Source organism: Meriones unguiculatus, chromosome 2 (assembly GCF_030254825.1).
Source record: "Meriones unguiculatus strain TT.TT164.6M chromosome 2, Bangor_MerUng_6.1, whole genome shotgun sequence".
Classification (NCBI taxonomy): domain Eukaryota; kingdom Metazoa; phylum Chordata; class Mammalia; order Rodentia; family Muridae; genus Meriones; species Meriones unguiculatus.
This window is the reverse complement of record NC_083350.1, coordinates 26,640,356-26,665,272: the sequence shown is the minus strand read 5'-3', so window position 1 is coordinate 26,665,272 and position 24,917 is coordinate 26,640,356. Positions and strand designations below refer to the sequence as shown.

The following is a 24,917-nucleotide window of genomic DNA, read 5'->3' as shown; positions in this document are numbered from 1 at the left end:
AAAAATTATGAGTTAGTCAAGATGGTCACATTTCACCCTAAATTTTAGTTTCCATGAAGCTTCTTTTCAACTATATTCTTTTCAAATATATTATTTGAATTTAAAAAGGAGTGAACTAAAAATTGAATAATCAGTCAGTGGTTAGTAAATTATTCCAAAAAGCTGAGTTTTTCAAAATGAAGATTATATATAACTCAGGTACAGTGTTAACTGTACTGAATGTTCAAACACATTAAGGAGTAAAGAGGAAAATGAGCAGGTGTTCAGAAAAAGTAATGACAATTTAAAGAGGTATCCTTGGGTAACAGTGGTGAGTATATGATTCTGAGAACTGAGGGGACAAGCAAGGTAAGGAAGAGCTGAGAACCTAAGAGAGAAGAACTAGTTTCTTAGTAAGGCAAATACACTAAGCTGCTGCCTGTGACTAAAGGAAAGCCAGGAAATTATTAAAACAAAACAAAAACAGATTTTGAGGAACTGGAGACATAGCTCAGCGGCAGAGTGCTTCCTAACACGCTAAAGGCCTAGCACTACCTAAAACCCACATACACAAAGGAAAACTGTACATTTCTGCATTTTAGGACTCCCTCGAGTACTGCAGCAGCCACCAAAGTCAGACTACAAGTGGACAGGGCGTCAGCGGAGAGGGACTTTCTTATCTCTCCCCTGGATACTAACCTACAATCCTCCCAAAAACCAAGGTCTGTTGCTGACCACTGACAACCTGACACCACAGCTACCGACAGCCCCACTGAAAGATGCCTTGAGCTCACTGCCCTCTCACATCTCGCTTCCTACTCATCCACAGCACTACTGCCCACTCTCCTGCTTGTTTCTTGCTTCCTAGCACACATCATAATGTGTCACCTGCACTGTAAGCTAGAGTAGAGACACATTAGGAGTCCCAGTGGAGCAGTTTTGATGCCTCCCACTAACAAGCCAGAGTTGGGCATCCTCTCACCCGCCGTTTCCCTGGACTGCACCGACTCTCCGTTTTTTTCTTCCCGTTCTGAATAACGCCGGGCACCATTCTTAGGAATCCAGACCTCTTGGAGTTCTAGGCTGTCTTCTTCATCATCGCTCTCTGAATCATGAACAGTAACTGGGGTCGGTTTTACTACGCGTTGTAGACCACTAGGTCCTAGAACAAAAAGCACAAGACTAAGCAAACTTTTTGCTCAAGAAAAACTCGCACAGAAAGTACTACTTCAGAGATCTATTGCCATAGAGATGCTTCCCACAGGGCAGTCTCTGTCACTTACTTTAGTGAACGCATTTTAACAAGCTAAAGCCACTATGACAACATTAAGTTTAACTAGAAAGACAACTGATACACATTTCTAGAGGCAGATTAAAACATGTCTGCCAGGTGTGGTGGTGCACACCTTTACCCCAGCACCTGGGGGGTGGGGTAGGGCAGAGGCAGACAGATCTCTGTGAGTTTGAGGACAGCCTGGTTACAAAGTGAGTCCGAGACAGCAAAGGCTGCACAGAGAAACCATGTCTCAAAAAGCAAAAAACAGAACAACAACAACAAAAAAATCTGTCTCAATTTCACTATTTCAGAAAGCGTAATACATCATCCTAATATAATCAAAGTAACAGTTGCAATATTTTAAAGACTAAGAGACACAATTTCTTATTTTTGCAAATATTTAAGCCACGGCAAAGAAGATAATCATCGGAATGCTTACTTAGGCAGTGGTGAGTGCAGGCCTCTCTTGAGTGCTACACTTTGGTGGTGAATAGGGACTAGTGTACAGCATGCACTATCTGCTTGGTAGCACTTCAGACCCTCAACTCTTCCCACTCAATCCTAACAACTGACTAACACTAGCACAGCTGATAAAGCACTAGCTGCCCGGACTCCTGCCTGCCTTTCTGTGTCACACCGTGAAAAGCCTGGCAAGGCTGACACTCAGTAAGTGTGCTGGTAAGTGGCTCATCTGTGAGACTCTTACCAAGGTATCGTGCTAGTGTCAGGAAGGACAGTGCCGCATTCTAATTCCAACTGTACCCTGTCATTCTCAAACAGTGCTGAGCACATCATTTGCCTCTGAAAAACGGTTTCCAGTCACAAAGCAAATAGCTGCTCAAGGCCATTTAAATGCCTATGGCATTAGCCTGCCACTGGTGTCGGAGACTACATTTTGGTCTAAACACTAACCCAGATGAGCCTCTGCCTTGTTCCTCCTCCCCTGTGAAATGAGGCCAGAGTAAAAACACCTTTTTTAAAAAATTTAAATTAAAAAAAAAAAGTTCTTGAGGCTTTCATAAATGAGCTCTGTACTCCATCATTTACACCCCTCTCTTTCAACCTCTCACATTTATGATTTCTTAACTTACACAAAGACACACACACACACACACACACACACACACACACATACAGCTTGCTGTGTCCACTGAACATTGCTCATACAAACAGAAGAGTATTTAATCAGGTTATTTTTCATCAACATTCTAAGTATTTTCTTTTACCACATCCACATATAAGACATACATTAAAATAGAAAAAAAAAAAAGGTTGTTAGCCAAAGTTACAAAGGAAAAAAAATACCAAAAAACAAACAAACAAACAAACAAACAAACAAAAAACAGAAAACAAAAAAAAACTAAACCAAAAACACTCCTAAAATATAGATGCATAAGGAGCTGGGACCAGTGGCCCACACCTGTAATCACAACACTCAAGGAGGCAGAGGCAAGCAGATCTCTATTAAGTTCACGGCCAGCCTGGTCTACAATGTGAGTCCAGGACATCTAGGGCTGTTACACAGAGAAACCGTGTCTGGAAACACCAAAAAGTAAACAAACAAACAAACAAAAAACAAAAAAAAAACAACAAAAGAAAGCACTCCCCTGCAAAAGCAATGGTTCCTAACAATTCCCAATAGTGAATAGCAGATAACACATCAGTACTTGTTCTTAGTACTTCCCATCCTCCATTAGACTCAGGCTCTGGTTTCCAGAATGATGGCTGTAGAGTGACGATTACCTGCTTGTTCCTCGTCAGCATCCACAGGAAGAATTCCCTGATTATGAGCGGGCATATCACTTCCACTCTCGGCTACTACCTCTCCCTCTTCCTGCACCATGTCTTCCATATCATTCAACGCTTAAATAAAAATAAGATTAAAATTATAGAAAACCCAAAACCCACAATGCATGTGAAGCTGTGGCAGTACTGAGGATACAACTTCTAGTCATTACGAGGCCTGATTTTAGAAAAGCAGCTTGTAACTGCTTCAGGAAGACATGTTCAGCTAATCCACAGAAAAGAAAACCACAGATGGGAAAGGATTATTTCATCAACCAATGTAAGATAAAAGCAGGTCACAGTTGAAATGACCTTATTCATCCCTGAAGCATTACCAAGGATGGCAGGATGAGGTCTCCCCTACAGCATTTGCTGGAAGACGATGATCATCTCATGAACAATGAGCCTTGTGGCACCTGTTGTCTTAACCAGGTATATTAAGGGGTGCAAACTCAAATTCTATCTTTCTCATGCACTTTCTAGAGGTTGTCATTTATTGACTAATATATGCCAAGGACCATTAATAAACTCTACACAGTTTCTAATATTTAATAGCATTTAAATGCTTGATGTTTTTCAGTTTTTACTATACCTAGTTCCTATTAACAAAAGAGAACACGTGGTTTTATTCTCACATTATTCCAAAGAATAAGTCTCATGAAAACTTAAGACCAATAAGCTTCAATTTATAACTACTACTAATAGCTGACTTCATCAACTGTTTACAAAATTAAGTGCAAAATCTCTTAAGGCAGTATTTATGACACTTACTCTACCAATATCCTATTTCCCCAAAATCTTCGACTGATCTCTGCTTGAGTCAGTACAATGGCAGCAATGAATACAATGATGAGACTCTGCAACAAAAGGTATTCTTTCCTCTGTACTGAGTGTGGCCACATAATCTTCCATTGTAATCTATCACAGTTGGGTTCATAGGATTTGCAGTTTTGCATTACAGTTGTAAGAACTTCCCAGAGATGATTTGTCTTTCTAGCCTTTTTTTTTTTTTTTATGGTGCCTGTGATCTGCATGTGGTGTGACTCTTGGAACATAACTGTTCTCCTGGATATATCAAATGGACAATATTCAGTTCAGACTTCTTTCTCTCATCTTTAAACCTGCTGGCTCTATACTCTATTGTATCTATTGGGATTCACGTCAAGAGAATGATTTGACTCTAAGCTTGCAATGTCTAGGAGTCTATACGTGAAAAAAACAGCTTAGAGCCATACATGGCCTCATTTACTTTAAAAGAGTGGAAAGTTCAAGGCTAGAAAAAGATTTAGGGCTCAATATATAGTTGGTACTAATGATACTATTCTAAATGACAATGAATAGGAGATAAGAGGGGAGCAGAGGGGAGGAGAAGAAACTGAGAAGGAATGCTAAATGAGGTTGAGGCTTTAAAATCAGGTGAATGGCTACAGAGTCACCCAGAGAAGAAAATATCTCAGGAAGGTAGAAGCACACAGAATTATCAATTGACCACCTGGCTTGAGAGTCAGTTTAGTGACTTGCTAAAAAAAAAAAAGAAAAAAAAGAAAAGTCTAGAGGTGATTCTCTGTTCAGGACACCTATGTTCACTGGATGCCTTCAATTAAAAGTCATTCCACAGGGTCAGAACACCCTATTCATTATTAGTTATAATGTCTTAGAGAATAGACAAAAGAAAGACAAAGATGGCTAGTGGAATAATTCTTCTAGTTTTGAAGGATCAACTGAGAAACTAGAAAGGCTCCTAGGAAAATTCAGCTTCTTACTCATTAGCAGAAGGCTATGAAGAGAGAACCTTCTGGTACATGGGTTGGCACATGGCAGCTGCTCAGTAACTATTAAAGAATTGGGCAGGTAATTACAGAGCTGAAATACCAAAGGTTGCAATTAGCGCGTGTATTTTATCTGCTGCACAGCTGTGAGGACTCACAGAATAAAGGTATGTGAAACATGCTCATGCATGCACTTGGTACTCAATTCTTTTTTACCTAAGTAGTTCAAGAGGTTGCTTTGCCACAACCCTCAGCATTGAAACTCATTTAAATTAGGCCTCTAATGCGATCAATATACCCTATTTCCCAGTATCCATCCATCTTTCCCACTCTCTGAATTCTCTCATAGATTGCTATGTTTGGACAAAGGGTGATAAGCTCAAAATATAAAAAGAGAAGGAGGTGGTGGAGGAGGAGGATGAGAATAAGAACAAGAAGAATAAGAAGAAGAAAAAAAGAAAAGCAAAAGATAGGATCAGAGAAACCAAAGCAAAATTCATTTGTATCTGGAGTTCATGAAAGCCCTGAGTTACCATCGGCTGCAAACTGCTGCTCTCCGGGCTGTAGGTCTGGATGAAAGTCATTGTCCTCATCTGAATCATCTGGGTGATGGTGATTGTTGTCATGGAGGTTGGCGTTATTATTCTGGGCATTATCATTGTCATTGTTAGAATTCTGGTTGCTAACAAGTGCTGAGGAAACCCCAATTCCAGTTCCTGCACTTAGACCAACTCGAGCACAGCCCTGTGCAAAAACAAAAACCATGTGCTCATTAATTTGGGTTACTACCGAACACCTCATTAGTAACCTTCATTTCATCTTTACATATGACTAGTATTTAAAAATACAACTTAAGAAATGAAATGCTTTCAAATGTATAAAGATCTCATTCCAGGCCCACAACATTTCAAGCAAGATAGAGCATGACTAGCCTGATTTACAGGTATCAGGTGCATACTGGGAGATAAGTATGGCAGCACATGACCAGAAGGTGGTTTAACTGGGAACTGAAAACAGGTTCTGTGACCTCAAGTCCTATGCTTTTCCTATTATAACAAACTGTTTCAACACTAAGAATAAAACCACAATAGCACAGCTTAGCATGAATAGAGTTCTGCTGGCGAGACAGTTGTAAAATAACATTTTGTACAACTGGGCAATCTTGGATTGTTCAAGATATAACTTATTAGGACATGGCAGCAAAGTAGAACATTTCAAGTAAATCCCTACTCCTTGGACTTGAGTTCCTGCCCTAAGCCGTAACACCTTAGAAACCTATGTCCTGACTCAGACTCACAGCTTCACCTCTATCTCACCTGTAACTTACAAAACAGAGGCAGCATCCTTGCCTTCCCTTCTCTGAAGAACCCTTAACACTCATTGATAATTAACAAGAGGCCATCTATTGTTACAGATGTTATGCCTTCAGTGAAGTTGAAACTTAAAAAAATACAGTAACGGCATAAAGCCACATTTATTATGGAGAAATAAACACCACACACTGTTTTGCTTTCTTCCTTGTATCAAAACAGCTCAAACAAAACAAAACAACAACAACAACAAAAAAAAAAAAACACCCAAGAAACAAAAATTCTCAATTGTGATTTACCTTGGGTGGCTCACGAAACATCTGGTCTAGCGAAATAAACTCCAGGCTGGGCAGTAATTCAACAAACTGGCCAAAAGAATCCAGCTTCAGAGCATGGCAGCGCACCAGGTTGATGTCAACCAGTCGAGTCCACCTGGAGTGGTCTGTTGAAAACGACATGACAGAGAATGTGCTCAGCGCTATGCCCAAGTAACTGATGAATTTCTGCTACAGATCACAAGACTTTCCAATCCTTTTCCTTTGAGTAACCTTTCTCTGCATGGTCTTTAACGCTTGATGCCTCCCTAATCTGATGGTTCCACAGCTAATTTTACTGTGAGAAACACATGGCCCAGGAAACACTGATGTGATACTAAGGTGGCCCTGATTTAGATGTTATCTCTTCATCAGCCTACATGCCTTTCAGCAACAGGACACTGGGTAAAGCAAGCATGGCACATTCACTTAGTGGAACAGATGCACCAACTTTGACAGAATGAAAAGAGCTCTATGTTTGCTGAGACGGAGAGCTCTCCTGAACATACTTAGTACGAAAAAGAAGGCACAAGACAGTGTACACATAGGAAGATCCATCTGTCTATAAATCACTTTAAATGCTATATCTGTATAGGATGTAATATGCACAAAGCAATTTGTCCAGAAGAATATATAAGAAACTGTTGATGATGGTTACCTTGAGAAGAGGAGACTTTTCATTTTGTACCTTTCTGCACTGTCTGAAATTTATCAAGTGCATGTGTTACTTTAATTTAAGTGTTAACAGGAGATCTGAGTGATGGGATTATAAGCCATTTTTTGTTTTCTTCTTTTTACTCTTCTGTATTTAAGAAAAACAAACCAAAAACCCAATAAATGTTATTTTTTTAAGTGATCTATACCTGCTATCCACTAAAATTCCTAATTTCCAGTAACATGTTGGGTCATGTGGGCCACGGATTGGTGAGGTATAGCCATTCGGGCAAGCAGTCTCAGAGGAGGCTCAAGAGCACTGTACAGTCCTGACAGTAGCTCTGTAGGGAGGTGCAGATCCTTGGCAACTGCTGTGACAGCAGAGGTCAAGGGTTGTGGGTATTCACAACAGGCTTTGTTTGGCTAAAGTAGGCATCACAAGAAACTCATCCTCTAATTGCTGCTCTATTTAAGGCCTTGCGAACACAGTTAAATGTTTTAAAAATAAACAGCATTACTCTTTCAGGAGAAAATGAACTTGTGCCATAAGGAAAATGAACAAGTACAAAAGTCACTCCTATACATGATAGGGGTGTAGGCATGAGAGGTTGAAATGAAACAGGACTTCTGTCAATAAAAGCTTTCACTTCAGGTTAGAGTTTAAAATGTCACATAAGTAAGGTTCTTATCACATGATGTGAAGGTAATTCTCAAAGGAAACAATAATATCTTAGGTTGTGGGCAGTGACTCTTAATCTTATGTGAAGATCAGGGCACTTAAATCTAACAGGTACAGTGCAAAATTCTATGCTAAGAGCTTTAAACATTGAAAGGCAATGAACGTATTTCCAGATCACTGAATGATGGTTCTCAGAATTTGTATGAACAATCCACATAAGATATTATGTATATAAAATGTCTACATTAGAAATATAATCATATCACATAAAAGACATGTTATTTCACTGTCAGAAAACATAGTGGTATTTCCAAGTTTACAGTACCTGAAATCCAATTGTATGGGTTGTGTAGATGGGGGCAGTTATAAATTGCCAGATATTTGATACAGGAAAAAACTTCATTGACTGCCTTCATCCCTATATCGGTGATGATACCAGGATTTTCTACCACATCAGCCAAACCATACTTCACCAAATCTGCATTTGCCATTCTGCCTAGAAAGAAAGAAATGTCAAAGAAAGTCTCAGTATCATGGAGTGTTATCAATTCTGTATCTTATCGTTCCATATAATTAAACTGTTCTGTTCCATCTATGGTCATCATCAGGCTGGCTTCAAGTTTCAAGTCAGTGTTCTGCATGTATGGTAGTATTCTCATACAAACAAGAATTTTTACAAGTCAAAGAATAGCTAATAGGAAATAAATGTATTTAACTGTTTAGAAAGAGAAAAAAGCATAACTGAGAGATGAAAATCTCAACCATTCTATTTTACCAATAGACTCAGGAGCCAGGTGCTGGGGTGAAAACCTGCTATCTCAGAAAGGCAGAGAAAGTAACCAGCTAACCTTCCTTTTCAGCTCAGATCTGGATGAAAAAAACCCAAAAGGCTCACTAGCTCAACTTACAGTCCAGGAGAAAAAGGCCAAAAACGCTAAGGCTGGAGCCTTGCTAGTTCAAAGCACCAAAAAGCCAGGAAGCTGAGGAGCTGAAGCCTAAGCTAAAGCCAGAGCTTGAGCCAAAGCTCCTTCTTCTCCTGCTGTCTTAATACCCTCAACTCAAGAGTCCTTCCCACTCTTTGATCCCTGTCAGCTGGTTTCTTGCTCTGCCTCTTGACCTACGGTTAACTTTATTAGATTAAGTATGCAGACTGTTCTTGGATCTAACTTTATTAGATTCTATATACAGACAGCTCTTGGATTAAAGGTGTGTATTAGGTCTCAACCAAACCAAATAAACAGGTTTTACAGTTTACAATTTTGGGGTTCACAATGGGATCAAATATCCTGCAACAGAGAGATGTAATGGTTCATACAACTATCTCTTGAAAAGAAAAAAAAATCATAAAAATGAAACCCTTTCATACACACACATACAGACACACACAGAGATCAAGTTTTTGAACTCTGATATGACCATGCGAAACTAGGACCAGGTAGTACTTTGGAGCCCATTACATAGGTGAAGACAGATGTCTACTGTCCCCTGAATTGGATTCTAACTCAGACATATGCCATGGGTCAGGTTACAATCTAGGGGATGGATGTAAATCATCCTCAATCGTGCCACTGGGAACCACACCTCATCTCTTGTTTATCATCATTCTCTCGTCTGTATGGCTGGCCCTTACTCTCCAGGATAGTTAACTTAAATATAAGAGCTTTTTGAAGGATGGTGTGTTTAGTTCAATTGTATCCTTAGTGTGTAGGGTAGTACTAGGAATCTAAGACACACACACACACACACACACACACACACACACACACACACTGCAGTCCTTGACATTAACTCAACAATCCTATAAAGAAAACTAAGCTGCTCTTGGTGAAATTGTCAATACAGCAATATATATTTTTAGCTTGAAATATGTGTGAACCAATCAATTCATTCCAAGAACTACCAAGTTTATTTTCTGTATAGTTCACACTCTATTGTTGTCAACTTCAGTTATTTACTGCTATTTCTTGCAGAAGTCATCTCATGCCATCCTAAGCATCAACTTTCTTATTACTCTTTGGACTTGAAGACTGCTCTTTCCCTTACGATGAGTGAAATCTTGAGCTGGCCTCTTTACTAGATGCTGTTGACATAAATGCTACACTATAAAATGACAAAGGCACTCTCTGTAGTGCAACTCATTCCTGCTCCTGAGGTTTTTTTCTACTGGCTTTAATTATTAAAATTCTTAATTTTAATTCTTAAAATTAAAACCTCTACTGGCTTTAATTCTTAAAATTCTAATAATACTAGGATTTCATTTCTATTCCTTTTCTCTTTCTCTTTAAGCTTCAGGGCAGCTAAAGGTAAAAACCACTATTTACTAGATACCTCAAGTATGAGAGATTGCTACAAACATATTTATCTTTTTGCTGTTGTTTTGTTTTGGAAATGGTCTCATGGAGCTAAGGATTGTGTCCCACTTGTTATGTAGCAAGGGATAATGTTGAGCTCCTGATTCTCCTTCCTCCAGCTCCCACATGCTAGGATTATAGGTATGTGCCACCAAACATGGCTGTATTTATCATTTTGTTCTCCTAGAGCCATTAAAGAGAAAAGTAGGGAAGTACCTAAGTATCTTATACAATATCAAACTAACAACAGGCAACTCCCAATTCTCTCTCTTGAGTTCTAGAACTTAAGTCTATGTTACTGAGTTTCCATCCTGATCACCTTCTCATAAGCTCTGAGATAACAAATTTATGTAAACAGAGAATCCTTCTGTAAGTATTCTTTAGGTCACTGAATCCCAGCCATCCTTATTTCCAGCACATTTCCAGCACATAGCATCAGCTTTTAAGCACATTCATCACCTCCTATCTGGTACTGCCAATCCTAATAAAAGCCAGAGGACAACGATAATGTTTTCATTTATCTATTTTACCAGACAAAATAGTTTCACAAGAGGGTACCATTCCTTCACTGTCCTGCTTCAAGATGTGAATTATTAAGAAGGAAGATGAAGTGAAAGAGCAAGAGTGAACAGTGACTCCTCTCTCTTCTGTCTTGTGTGTGAGAAGACACATACCTGTGTGCCATGGAGGTCAGGACAGTCTCTGGTGTAGGTCCCTGTCTTCTATATTAAGACAGGATCTCTTGTCTTTCAGTGGTGCAATGCCAGGCTAGCTGTCCTGAGAACATCTAGGGATTCTCCTGTCTCTACCTTGTACCTTGCCAAAGGAAAGCTGGCATTACAGCTAAAATTCTTAGATATGTTATCACATACAGCTTTATGTGGGTTCTAGGGATCTGAACTCAGGTCCTCATGCTTGCCTGGCAAGCACTACACCCACCAAGCCAGCTTCCTAACTTTTATCCTTCTTAAGGTGGTTTCTAACCTAACACTTATCCTGAAATACCCCATGGAAGTCTCTGGAGAAACAGAGAGTCCACATAAGAACAAGCTGAACGGTCTAAGAAGGGAATGGCTTATTAAAAAAACCAACACCAAGAGCCTAGTAAATATGAAAGAAACAAACACATTGCTATCAAAAGTATGAAATAACAGTCAAAAAGTAATGTTTATTTCCTACTGAAAACATGTGGTGAGGGGAGAAAACTACAATAGGACAGTAACTGATTGTAAATAAAGGAAGTATTTGCCTATCCCCTCAAAGTGAGATTTTAACTCATTAGGTAACCCTTCAGTAGGCCTACAGGTGGCTACCTTGAAGACAGGGAAGTTAAGAGGTTGTAGGAGCAGAAAGTCTTACAAAGAATAGATTCTGACTTTGGGGCATCTGTACACAGATGCTACAGAAACATAGGGTACTAGTAGCCTCTTTCATAAACAGAAAAGCTGAATAACCACTATAACTCTATATTATACTACCTTAGCTTCTTAATGCTGTTCTGATAAAACCTGACAGTTTTCAAGCTACACAAAGTGGTTCCGGCAATAAATTGTCTAGAAATGGGTGCTTTGATTTTTTTAAAAAGAATCCTGCATGTATACTAATAAGAACCTCAATGACGAAGAAGAAAAATAAACAAAAGCACAAAAGCTACTACTGTAACCTATGCCGAAATGAATGAAGAACGTAGTCATGTGCTTTGCCCAGGACTGTCCTATGCTTTGTCTAGGCTGATGTGGTCAACCACTTTTTACCTTTGTATGTTCTATAATGCAAATTAGATACAAAGAAAACACAAAAACCATGCATTCAAGATTTTTTATAAATTATCTGAGAAACAAATTAATTCTTGATAAAATGAAAACATATGTTGGTAGAAATTTTAACTATCTTATAAATGCCATGTGGAAAAACAATTTGAATAATTAATTTGACTGAGTTAACTTCAACTCCAAGGGATGAGTTCTTACTTGTAAATGCATACACAAAATGTTAACAGGCTAGCAGCAATGGATACAAAGCACTTTGTGCTCACAGTGTCTGCCGAGTCCACAACCCCAGTAGGCTTACTATGGAAACACAAAGTATGAGTAAATGAGACCTCATCTGAGACCATCAAAATTTCAAGAAATGTAATAGATCAAATTTAACAAATGGAACTATGAATGACATTCTGTAAAAATAAAGCAGAATTAGAAAGAAATGTGGACAGCAGTGTGGAAACAACTGCAAACCTAGATAAGGATTTTCTTGGCATAGTATTAATTACTACATTCCTAATAGCATGCTAATACCAGAAACCATATGGAAGAGGAAGTCAGCACATCGAAGTAAAAGAGTTCTTCTCCAGGACAAGCAAGCACTTAGCTTATCAGGTTGGCTTTATGGTCAAGAAAATCAAGGTGCTTGCTTCAGCAGCACATACACTAAAATTGGAACGATACAGATTAGCATGGCCGCTACACAAGAATGATATGCAAATTCCTGAAGCATTCCATATTTTTTTTGCAGGCAAATGGTGGGAACTAGAAAAAACTCATCCTGAGTGAGGTACCCAGAAGCAGAAAGACACACATGGCATATACCCACTTCTAAGTGGGTATGAGACATATAATATAGGATAAATATTCTAAAATCTGTACACCTAAAGAAGCTAAGAAGGAGGACCCTGGATAAGATAATCAATCCTCACTCAGAAAGGCAAATGGGATGGACATCAGAAGAGGGAGAAAACAGGGAACAGAACAGGAGCCTACCACAGAGGGCCACTGAAAAACTTCATCCAGCAAGATATCAAAGCAGATGCTGAGACTCATAGCCAAACTTTGGGCAGAATACAGGGAACCTTATGAAAGCAGTGGGAAATAGTAAGACCTGGAGAGGACAGGAGCTCCACAAGGAGAGCAACAGATCCAAAAAATCTGGGCACAGGGGTCTTTTCTGAGACTGATACTCCAACCAAGGACCATGCATAGAGATAACCCAAAACCCCTGCACAGATGTAGCTTATGGCAGCTTAGTCTCCAAGTGGGTATCCGAGTAAGGGGAACAGGGACTGTCTCTGACATGAACTCAGTGGCTGGCTGTTTGATCACCTCCCTCTGAAGGCTGAGCAGCCTTACCAGGCCACAGAGGTACACAATACAGCCAGTCCTGATGAGACCTGACAGGCTAGGGTCAGAGGGAAGGGAAGGAAGACCTCCCCTACCAGTGGACTTGGGGAGGGGCATGGGAGGAGATGAGGGAGGGAGCTACAGCTGGGATACAAAGTGAATAAACTGTAATTTATTAAAAAAGAAAAGAAAGGCACACAATATTCAGATTTCAGTATTTCAGTCTATCAAGCATTTTTCCCACAGCAAATCCTGGCAATAAAACATGATATCTTACTCTGCAGCAGGAACTCATCTACATATCCCAGATGAAGGGTTTCAAACTGGGGAAACTCCAACTCTGCCATCTTCAGGGCAGAAAAGACACCATCTTTGGTTAAAGAAGGCTGGATACGAACTTCATGTAACCTACAAATAGAAAAACATGTTAAATGAAAACAATGGCATCAGAGTCTTCCTGAAAACAAGCTCAAAAACGAGTTATAATTTTACTATAGTTACCACAGGTATCAAGAATGTTCCCCTCTTTCAATTAAAAAACAAACAACAAAATCAACCAAACAAACAAAACTTTGAGATTTCTCTTTTCAAGTGTAATATCACACGAGGCAGTATGCTCTAGCTCTGCAATTAGTAACAATCAATCATACAGTTAGAATCCTAGAACTTGCCCAAGAACCTCTTCCCCCCCTTAAGCACAATCAAGGTAAGAAAGCAGAGCTGGTGGATGAACTCAGGGAGCACCCAAGGTCATTCCAAAGAACCCACAGTGGAAGGTGAGAGGTGACTGCCCAGAGTTTTGAATTACACATGCAGGCTGTGGTAAGTGTAACCACTGAGAGTTGGGAAATAGCTAATGTAGGATGAAGTGACATAAGATATGTTAAAATATTCTGTACATAGAACACTGCAAAGGCTGTTCTAAGACAGATTTCTGAGTAGGAAGTATATCATCAGCTCAAACAACTCAGAAGACCAAGGACAGATGGAGAATGGTTCCAGAGAGGCTTCAGGTACCACTGTCACCAACTGCTATTCACGCTACGCTCGGGCGGCACTTTCCTGTGCCACGATGCCATACGACTGATGAACCTAGAGGGCAGTTCCACCAGCTCCCGCTCGAAAGTCAGACAAACATGAAGTGATGCCATCTGCTACTTAAGTAGTCCTTTTGTATTTTAAATCCAAATAAGACATGACCAAATTCTACACCGAATATGGATAGATACACTAGCCCCAAGTTTTCTAAAACATCTAATTCTAGGACAAAAACCATCTAGGACAAAACATACCTACGGGCAGCAGTGATGATGAGGTAACCAAGATCTACTTCAAGGGCGTTCTTGCAAGCGCCTAAAACAATGGTATGCAAATTTCTAAAGCCGCCTGGTTAAAGAGAAAAAGGAACAAAAATAAGCATTTCTCTGACCGGAGAACTTTTGGTAAAGAAGTTATACATCCCTTAGAAAATAATTACTTGTTTAAAGGTAAATGCTGTGTTTCTGCAACCATATTGCCTTAAGGTGAACTAGTTCTAGCAGTTATTTCCCCAAAACAGATTCTCTTGTGGAAACACACTGAGCATCTAAACATTCAAGACTTAGGACAAAGAAAATGCTGAAAACCCATGAGGGAAGTACAGAAAGACTGACCCTTCCTGGCCAAATTCTGAACCTCCAGGGTATCATGGAACAAGACAACACTATTTCAATTCATTTTCAAGTTTGATTTTTCAAATTTTGTTGTAATTAATTAATTTCGTGTGTGTGTGTGTGTGTGTGTGTGTGTGTGTACCGGTGCACACACCCATGTGGTAGCCAGAGGTTCCTTTACTTCTCTTCACATTATGTTTTAAGACAGGCTCTCTCACTGAAACGAGAACTTGCCGTTTTGGCTGTGATGGCTGCGCATTATCTCCTCCTCCCGGTAGAGGGTTACAGACACATGCTGCCTGTGTGAACAAATCACTGCAGTGCTAGGACCCAACTCCATTTTCCTTTGAGAAGAGATAATCTATGACTTGGACATCTCAGGTCTCTAGAAGAGCTCAGGCTTTAGTAATGCTGTTGTGTCTGGTATTTGTTATGGTGTATGGAAGTTTCCATGCCTGGTACCTGGACATTAGGCTCATCTGTCAGGTGATGTCTCTTGAAAGAAAAGATACTCACTCTTAACACCCCCTTCACTGCAGGAGAGAGGGAACTAACAGTTTGCTAATCATTTCATTCATTGCTAAAAAAAAACATTGATCTAGACAATTAGTAATTAAAACTAGAAATGTAGTTAATAAATTATTAATAAAGTAAGATGGAAAAGAAAGTAAAATGAAAAAAATAATAAAATGGAAACCCTCCAGTAACACTGATAACATAAAGATGTGGTTAATACTGCTAAGCATGCTGTAGAAGTTTTGTCACTGAGTCAGCAGTTCTAAGAAAGAGCTCAATATAAGAGAAGGTATTACTTATTTACCAAGTAATATGTAACAAACTAGAAAACTGGCCTTATTAGTCTTCCACTTCTCTTGAAAAGGTTTAACATGAATAAAAAGACAAAGAATATTAGCCTGAGCTCAACAATACTTACCTTCATCATCAAACACACCATAAAAAAAGCAAAGACAATTATAAGCATTATTTTAAAAGTAAGAAGCAACTAAACAAAGCCTTAAAAAAAAATCAAAAGCTAATTTTAAAAGCTGTTGTATAACTAAAAGAAAAGAATACCTGATCTCCAGCTGTCTTCAACCACATGCTGGATGAGACCTCCTAGGAAAGGGACTCGAACCATTTCCAAGTGTTCTAAGTTCCGGGCAGATGCCAGACCTGTTACCAAGGGCACGTATTTCAAAGAATTTGTTGGTCCTGGAAAAAGTAAACAAAACAAAACAAAACAAAAATGTAATAAACTATTTAATAGATAAAATTTCGAAACAGCAATTGAAATGAGTAACCTATAAACCCTTTGTCTTAAAATGATAGACAAAACTCTTGGTGGTCGTCTGTGCTCTATGCGTCACTAAATCAAGTGCTAGTTTGCTGACAAAACACTTGCTCAGGACGAGAACCTTTCAAAAGCAATGGAAAGATATGAAGTATGTTTTGCAAATATATGTAAGTCTCAATAATTTTCACTTCAAAATAACAAATGAGAAAAAAAAAATCTCAAGACGAAAATTTGAACCTTCACTCAAATGAGCTGCTTTACCCTTTCGGCATCTCTTTATGTCCAGCAGTGTACTAGATCCTAGGAAAGACCAAAAAAGCAACGGTCCTGCCCATTAAGACTTCCAATGGAGAAACAGCATATAAGTAATTCTGAAATGATAAAAATGACTGAATATATGAAGTAACAAATTAAGACATGCTGCGCTTCATAAAAAGAGAACACAAGATGCCAGGAAGCAGACCCTGGAAACCACGCCTAAGCTTAGAAGATGACCTAAGCATCTCAGGGTAAGACAACAGTATCACAGGGTGACAACAAGTGGAGCTATATTCATCCACGTAGGCAGCAAACAGGCAGATGTGACCAGACAGAGGAGTAAGAAGTAAGGGTAAATGCCTCTAGTCAGACTGAACCCTGAAGAGAATGTTACCCCTGACAGTACAGACAACAGACAGCGGCACCAGGGGCTTTGTTCAGCTGAGGAACATCATGAAACCAAAGTATAAGGTAGAATAACTGTTGTTAATGTTTAGGAAATCAGAGACTAAAAAGACTGAAATCTATTAAACAACCCAGTGAACTAAAATCGGAGTTTATATAAAACACTCAGCTAGTCTGTTGATTTTTGTTTTTTGGTTTTGTCTTGTTTGCTAAGGTTGATTACATTTCTACTGTCCACAAAACAAAACAAATACTGCATTCACAAGTCAAAAAACAAAGATAGTAATAACATAATTTTCAATACAAATGCAGAATGTGCAAGGACATTTTTCCAAGTATGCTTCATTCCACTATAACTGCATATAGTATTACCTGCACAGTTCCTCATGACAAAAGTTCGCAAGCTGATGCAAAGGAAGTCTTTAAACGGCTGTGGTTTTGTGAGTCTCACCCACTTCATGTACAGGTGCCTTAGCATAGGGATACAAGGGATTTCAGGAACATTGACCCCTAGAGCACATACACAAAAGAACAAGACAGTGACAAAAATACTGTGTACTCTGCATACAATTTGCTCAAGAGTCCAATTTTCAGTTGACAGTCTATTCTTTAAGAAGATGTTTATCTGAACCAATGACATAATTAAAGCCCACTAAATTTGGTTTATTTAAAACAGGCTATTAAAGAAGTTTTATGCAAACCATATTATAAAGAATGGACTTAAAATCTGTTTCTGTATTGAAAACACATCTATCTCATAGCTGTATCCTATAGTACAAACTAAAAGTAAGTTTCTCAGAAGATGCAGGTGAGTGCACAAATCCTGGATGGCTGCCAGTGACCACTATTTCCCCTCAGTGAGAAAGCTAAATTTCTTAGCACAAAGTGAGGCCAGCTGAATTTTAATATTTTGCTTTGTAGTAGCAAAATACACCTTGAAGTCATTCCCATAATTATGTGAATTTTAGCCATTTGTAAATATGTAGAAGAAGCCAACATGACTTTGAGAACAAAATTTGACAGCTGTTTATTTTAATGTCTCAAGCTATTAAGACTGTTTTATGCCTTTGATGAATCGTATCTATGGAGAACTCAATCTGGAAAAGGGGAAGGGTGTGTAATGGGGGAGCGATCAGCAGATCTAGAAGAAGAAAAAGACTGATAATTTGTAAACCCTAATGGAAGAGGTAGCTTCAGAAACATGCTGCAATAGTCAAAACACTATGTTAGACAAAAGCCTATGAGAAAATCTAAGGGTTCAGGGTGATGGTACCTAACAGTAGCTGATAAAATTAACACAATGCCACTTTTATTCTGAGACTGCTTTCAAGAACAGCTAAAGAAAGCAAAATCACAGAACTTAAAAGCAGCAGGTTCTTTAAAAGCGAACCTCTGGGGAATGCCCCTGCTATCGCTTACATGGAGTACTCCTCGGCCTGTCTTCTCAAAATTGCAGTTTACTTATTAGGTTCTCAATACGTAAACACACCATGTGGCAACAGATGGGAAATAAAAATGGAAATAAGACCAAAGGAAGAAAATCAGACCAAGAGAAGGACAGAATTCACAAATCGAGCTTCGGGTCTACCACAAAGGTAGCGCTGCTACCTGTCTGGGTCACAGGGCAAGAAAGATCCAAAGCTAGCTGTCTGAGGCTCAGTCCTACTTTCTGCCAAATTCAGCCTCTAAGCAGTGGATAATGTGTATCTCTTCACATTAACCAGCACACAGTTAGAACAAAGCTGTGAGTCAACCAAGCTGTGAAACTTACCAATGTTTGCAATTAACTGGTACAGGCACTATGGAAAATGTGAAGATATAAAAATCTTCTACCTTGATAGAAGCCACACTACCTTCTACCTTGAGGTTACGTTATAAACTTAAGATATTACAGAAATAAAACCCCTTATCACTTAAAAATCTAAATATTCATATCCTTGCTCAGACTCATTCCAGAGGCTGACAAGTAAGAGGGGTCTTTACTAGCCTTCTCTAGACACACATAGAGACGTGGGCCCTTTCCCGTATTATCCCTCAGGTCCTCCTATTACTATCTAACCCTATTTTAGAATATAGGGTTAGACTATCCCCAATATCTGGAGTAATCTGTGGAATATAGCATAAATTCAATATGAACATTAACATTAATAAAATATAAACTTAAAAATATAGCTTAAAATATTAAAATATTTGGGCTGAGGATATGGCTCAGTTGATAAGAGTACTTGCCTAGCAGCCACAAAGACCTACCTGGATTTCATCTTTGCCTGACACCACATGAAACTGGGCATGGTAGTTCATGCCTGCAATCCAAGTAGTGAGGAACAGGCAAGAGGCTCAGAAACTGAGGGTCACCCTGAGCTATTTAGTGAGTTTGAGGCCAGCCTAAGCTACATAACATTTTGTCTCAAAATAAATAAAAAATAGTTGTCAGACTTTCATATTAATAAGCCTTCAAAAGTCTCTTAGCAGATTAAGCCAAAAGAAGTTGATAAATTAAAAAAAACAAAACATTTGTCCTTGTTGAAATTATAATGATGTAATTTCAAAAAGCATGCATATGGAGAAAGCACATTATAACCAGTAAAGAAAGTTCCGGAAAAGATCACTCCATCACCATTTTTTAGAGGAAAAAAGTAAGGCAGAATGTTCATTCCAATGACTCTAGATTGAAGAGCATGGTAATTTTTTTACTTCAAGAAAAAAACTAACAAAATAGCGAGGGTTTTATAATGTTCTAGACTGAGGTTTAGTAGGCACTGGCTACAGCTGCCTGTTTAAGTTTAAGTACATTAACTGAGCATGGTGATGCACACCTGAAATGCCAACACTCAGAAGCTACAAAGGCTAAGATGGATAGAGTGCTCCTGGCCAACCTGAACTACACAGAAGATCCTGACGCATATCTTTTTTTAGTAAGAATAAATTTAAATAAAATTTAAAAGTTTAGTTCCTTAGTGTCAGTAGCTAGAATAAGCCAGACATCGCAGTAAAACATGGCCCACGGCTTGGTGGATAAAGCATGTGTCATGCGGGAAAGGCCTAGTTACATCCACGGAACCCACATAAAGATGGAAGGAGAGAAAGGACTTGTCCTTTAACCTCCACAAATGCACCGCGGCACACACATGACCACACATCAAACACACAAACACACAGAACCAGAATTAAATAAATTCCTCCTCTCAAAAGTTGTATTGAAGATCCCTCTCTAAAGGGCAAGATCAGAGTAAAGACAGGGTTAAAGCTTGATGGAAAACCCCAAAAAGATAAAACCATCAAACTGTCTTGAGCATTGCAGCTGACTGCCTGAAAAGCAACATTCCCCGAGTGCGCTTTAACTAATGGAAAACTGAGCTTTTATACAAGTCTCACAAGCATTTCTTTTCCATACCCCATCAATAAGATCATCTTAAATTTTCATAACTGTTTCAGTGAGTATTCACTTACAGTGTTTCAAGGCATGACAAGCGAACCAGAAAGCAGGTACTCACCAACTAAATGCAAAGTTTGGATTTTGGCTCCTATGGGGATTTTCAGTTTATTTTCAGGAGGAATTGGAAATGCTCCGTTACGATTACGAAATTTCCCCAAAATATGAACATGCGGCATATATGTCCAAATGGATTCTACCAACTCCAAATGAGATGTTTCTACACCCTAGAAAATAGCACCACGGCAAGCATAAGGAAGGCTTTCATTTTGTATGCAAAGCGTCTCTTTCTGTACAAGATGCTAAATATGCAATGGGACTGAAGACACGCTGGTTATGCGTGCAGTCTGCATGTGAGTGAGTAAGGTCCACAGTCCTCCTGAGCCACTAGTCCATAAACCAGTGGATGGTAACACGTCCAACAGGTTACTTACCACCAAGTTTGGGCATGCCTGCAAAGCTTCTAGGACTCCTGGAATGCTGAAAGCCTCGTGGCCCCTCACTCTTCGCCTCTCGAGGTATCTAGGGTGAAGGCCATATAGCTGTTCAACATCTGGCATCTTCTTCAAAAGCGTTAGGAAACTGGAATCTGTGAAGCCTGAGGAGGTCAGAAGCACTTAGAAAAGGTTCATCGTCCATTCACAAGTATTTACTAAGTACATGTAAGTTTCAACAAAAAGTGAAACAGCAATGGGTCCCTTTAACAGTTCTATGCAGCAATGTCACAGCTGAATAAACTGTTAAACAGAAGATACCCTAGGCTCATTGCATGGAAATTACATCACATATACTACCTGCTCAGGATTCCATTGCATGTTTAGGGTACTTTATAGCTAAGGTTTTTCATCTACTATGTCCTTTTTTTTTTTTTTTTTTTTGTTCTGGCTATTGTCAAGGCATTTAAATCTTTAATTAAGAGCACATATTTAACCTCACATTATTTAATGTGAACTTTGGACTGGTAGATGTAAGGGATAATGCACCACATTACCACCCAGTCTCCTCTTCCTTTTCCTCCATAGATGCTACTCTAGAAAACCTACAGGGTTCTGCAGAACACTAAAAGTAAAAATAGGATACAGACCTCACCTTTAAGAACAACAAAGCTAAAAAATCTGAGCCTAGGGGGTCCTGCAGAAATTGATGCACCAAGGACTATGCAGGGAGAGAACCTAGAAACCCTGCTCAGATGTAGCTGATTGGCACCTCAGTCTCTATGTGGGTCCTGGAGTAAGGGGAGCAGAGGCTGCCTCTGTCATGATCTTTAATCACTTGCCCCTAGCGATGCAGCTTTGCCAGGCCACAAAGGAAGAGGGTCCAGGCAATCCCGGTAAGACTTGATAAGCTATGGGCAGATGGCGATAGTGGAGAACTCCTCCCTTTCAGTGGACTAGAGAAGAGGGATGGGAGGGAAGAGGGAGTGAGGGTGAGACTGAGAGGAGTTGAGAGAGGGGGCTTCAATCAAAATATATAATGAATAAATTGTAAAAAAATTAAAAAATAAACTAGTCCCCTAATTACTATCCCAAACTAGGTTCACCCTATTCTAACCATTTCCTTGCAACTGCTCTTTTATATGTTTAACTGTTACTCCCCACTATTTCATTAAATTAAAAAAAAAATAGAAGAAAGTTGGCTAAGAAAGCAAGAATGATAGAATGTGAACAGGTACTGAGATGGTAAATAAATAAATAAAAAGTGTTTATCTGGAAGGCCACCTGTGCTCTGCAGCAGGAATTAGCAAGATGCAAACAGAGACAGGCAAAACCTTCACAGCAGCAGCTATAGATTAAATATGTATAGAGACAAGTCACAGATACATTTTCTATTACTGGAGCCTCAGAAGATATCTGAAAGCCATCTGTCTGCTCACTGATAAAAAATATTAACTTTCCAACGAAACCAAAGGACTGAAGCTTTTAAAAAATTGTTCTATTTGAATAGGGCTAATACAAAGAAGTGACTGTAGAAATTACTCATGCTCTACAATTAAAACATGTCCTATCATTCTCTTGTAGTGTTCACTGAATGCCATTATTGAAGAATTAACTAGCAATGCAAGAATCCAAAGCCTAATGTGAGCCCTATAGATATTAGCTTCTTTTTACACACACTATAACCACCATAAATGGAGAATGGTAATTAAGATGGGATATAACTCCAAAGAGATCACATATATGAGCCATCAGGTACTTCTATCAAGATTTAGGGCTTCAGCTGGACATGGTGGCACATATATTTAATCTCAGTACTTAGGAGGCAGAGATAGGTGAATCTCTGTGAAATTAAGGCCATTCTGGTGTATATAGTGCATTCCAACAAGCCCTAGCTACACAGTGAGAGCCAGTCTTAAAAAATGATCCATGCCCATCCCAAAAGGCAAAGAGGATGGACATCAGAAGAAGAAGAAAACAGGAGACAAGTTAGGAACCTGCCACAGAGGGCCTCTGAAAGGCTCTGCCCTGCAGACTATCAAAGCAGACGCTGAGACTTATGCCCAACTGTGCATGGAATCTAATGAAAGAATTTAGTAGGAAATAGTAAGATCTGGAAAGGACAGAAACTCCACAAGGAGAGCAACAAAACCAGAAAATTTGAACACAGGGGTCTTTCCAGAGACTCCTACTCCAACCAAGTACCATGCATGGAGATAATCTAGAACCCCTGCACAGATGTAGCCCATGGCAGTTCAGTGTCCAAGTGGGTTCCACAGTAATGGGAAGAGGGACTGCCTCTGACATAAACTGATTGGTCTGCTCTTTGATCACCTCCCCCTGAGGGGGGAACAGCCTTACCAGGCCACAGAAGATGACAATGCAGCCACTCCTAATGAGATCTGATAGACTAAGATCAGAAGGAAGGAGAGGGGGACCTCCCCTATCAGTGAACTCGGGGAGGGGCATGCATGAAGAAGGGGGAAGGAAGGTAGGATTAGGAGGGGAGGAGGGAGAGGTGTATGGGGTGATACAAAGTGAATAAAGTGTAACTAATAAAAGTTAAAAAAAAAAAAAAAAGATCCATGGCTTAAATGCCACAGAATAGGCCAGCTAATGTAATCTTCCCCTACAGACTGCTTACGTCCATTTTCTTTTATATGCACTACTGAGAAGAAAAGCTTTGGGCTCACAGGTCTTTCTTACAGTCTGAAAACTGGCTATGAGCGCACAGATCCTACCTAATCTGAAAAGTGCCATGATGTTAATGCTAAGCTAGAGCACAGAAGAGCTCTGCTCTCCTCCAGCATCCTGCCTGCAACACCTGCTAAAGAAAATCTAACAGAAGATGCTACCCTGATGATCTTGCCTACAACAAACCATCACTCTCTAGAGTTAAATGAATACTTGCCCTTCACAGCTTAAGTAACTAATGACAACTGTGTTTTGTTTCCTGTAAGCCAATTTCCAGCCTGACATTGCAACATTGTTTTCCAGAACATATATGTAGCATCTCTTGAAAGGACAGGGCGCCCCAAGCTGCACTTTACAGAACTCTAGAGGGAATCTGTTCTGCCTGTCTAGGAGAACTTTGGAAACAAGCTATCTCTTCAGCTGTCCATTTCCGGTAAGGATTTCTCTGATGTTCTATCTCTTTTGTTGAGTTTGTCGGTCTCGGCCTCAATCCATTTTCTAATCTCATGGTCTGAACATTATTTTTTTTAAAGCATGATGTTAAAAGATTCTAGTTAATAAGCAATAGGAAAGCATACTAACAGAAGACTGTTAAATGAAAACCAGCCCTTTTTATTATTATTTAAATAAGGATACTAAGGGCTTCTTTATGACATATTCAAACATATATATCATGAATTTCCCCATCATTTTTTGTTCCCATTCCTCCTGCGAGACTTACCTTATTCCTCCCCTCCAAACAGGAGCCCTCTGCTTTCATGTCATAAATTAATTACCTTTAAAAAAAAAGTCACATTCTATAGAGCCATTTTTATCTCTCCACCTGGGCTCAGACGCACCCTCAAACCTCTGTCTACTTACCACTTGGCATATACTCCCACCACCGCCCTGCACAGAGGTCCACTACTCTCACAACTCTCAGGTAGAGAGTAACTGCTTCCTTTAGCTTCCGAGAAAGACACTCCATGCACATGATATCCTGCAGCGGGAGGTACCTTTGTAATGGAAAGAAATGGGAATCAAGTATGCACACAGGCCTATCCCCTCTACCATGCTCCCACCGTTTAAATGATGTGAGGCCTTAAGAACATTCACAGCACTTTAAGTGCATACGATCATTCAGCTTATAATTTTTTTTCTTAATTTATTTTATGAAAATTTGACTACATATATTTATGTATTCAACGTGTACCCCTGGTGACCTTGGAGGTCAGAAGAGGGTGTTGGATCCCTTGGGATTGGGGTGTTACAGATGGTAACATGGTTAGACTCCATGTGGGTGCTAGGAACCAAACCTGTGTCCTCTGCAAGAGCAACAAGTGCTCTTAACCACAGAACCTACTCTCCAGCCCCAATTCGGCTTTTGAGTAAATGCAGCTAAATCTGCAAATACTCAAGTACCCAAATAAAATATTGAGCTCTTTCCATGTTTCTACTTAGTTTCTAATAATACCTACATATATTTTCAAATAGCAGAAAACCTCATCTTTATCTCTTAAGCCCTCCACACATACCTA

At 39.4% G+C, this 24,917-nt stretch overlaps 1 protein-coding gene and 1 non-coding gene across 6 annotated transcripts in view; one reads left to right on the top strand and one right to left on the bottom strand.

Moving 5' to 3' along the window:
• The window catches only part of Fbxo38 (F-box protein 38), a 47,100-nt gene that overhangs the window by 11,402 nt on the left and 10,781 nt on the right, over nt 1-24,917 (bottom strand). For all 5 annotated transcript variants that reach the window (XM_060377187.1, XM_060377186.1, XM_060377190.1 and 2 more), the window contains exons 3-14: nt 24,262-24,395; nt 20,707-20,870; nt 20,334-20,499; nt 17,212-17,349; nt 15,957-16,094; nt 14,523-14,616; nt 13,508-13,638; nt 8,092-8,262; nt 6,419-6,561; nt 5,343-5,553; nt 2,999-3,118; nt 962-1,141 (exon numbers count right to left, since the gene is read on the bottom strand). In XM_060377187.1, the coding sequence (XP_060233170.1) occupies nt 962-1,141; nt 2,999-3,118; nt 5,343-5,553; nt 6,419-6,561; nt 8,092-8,262; nt 13,508-13,638; nt 14,523-14,616; nt 15,957-16,094; nt 17,212-17,349; nt 20,334-20,499; nt 20,707-20,870; nt 24,262-24,395 (1,790 nt within the window). The remainder of the gene's footprint in view (nt 1-961; nt 1,142-2,998; nt 3,119-5,342; nt 5,554-6,418; nt 6,562-8,091; nt 8,263-13,507; nt 13,639-14,522; nt 14,617-15,956; nt 16,095-17,211; nt 17,350-20,333; nt 20,500-20,706; nt 20,871-24,261; nt 24,396-24,917) is intronic.
• LOC132652540 (U6 spliceosomal RNA) lies at nt 12,520-12,621 on the top strand. Its single transcript, XR_009590150.1, has one exon. It is a non-coding gene; the product is annotated as a U6 spliceosomal RNA (small nuclear RNA).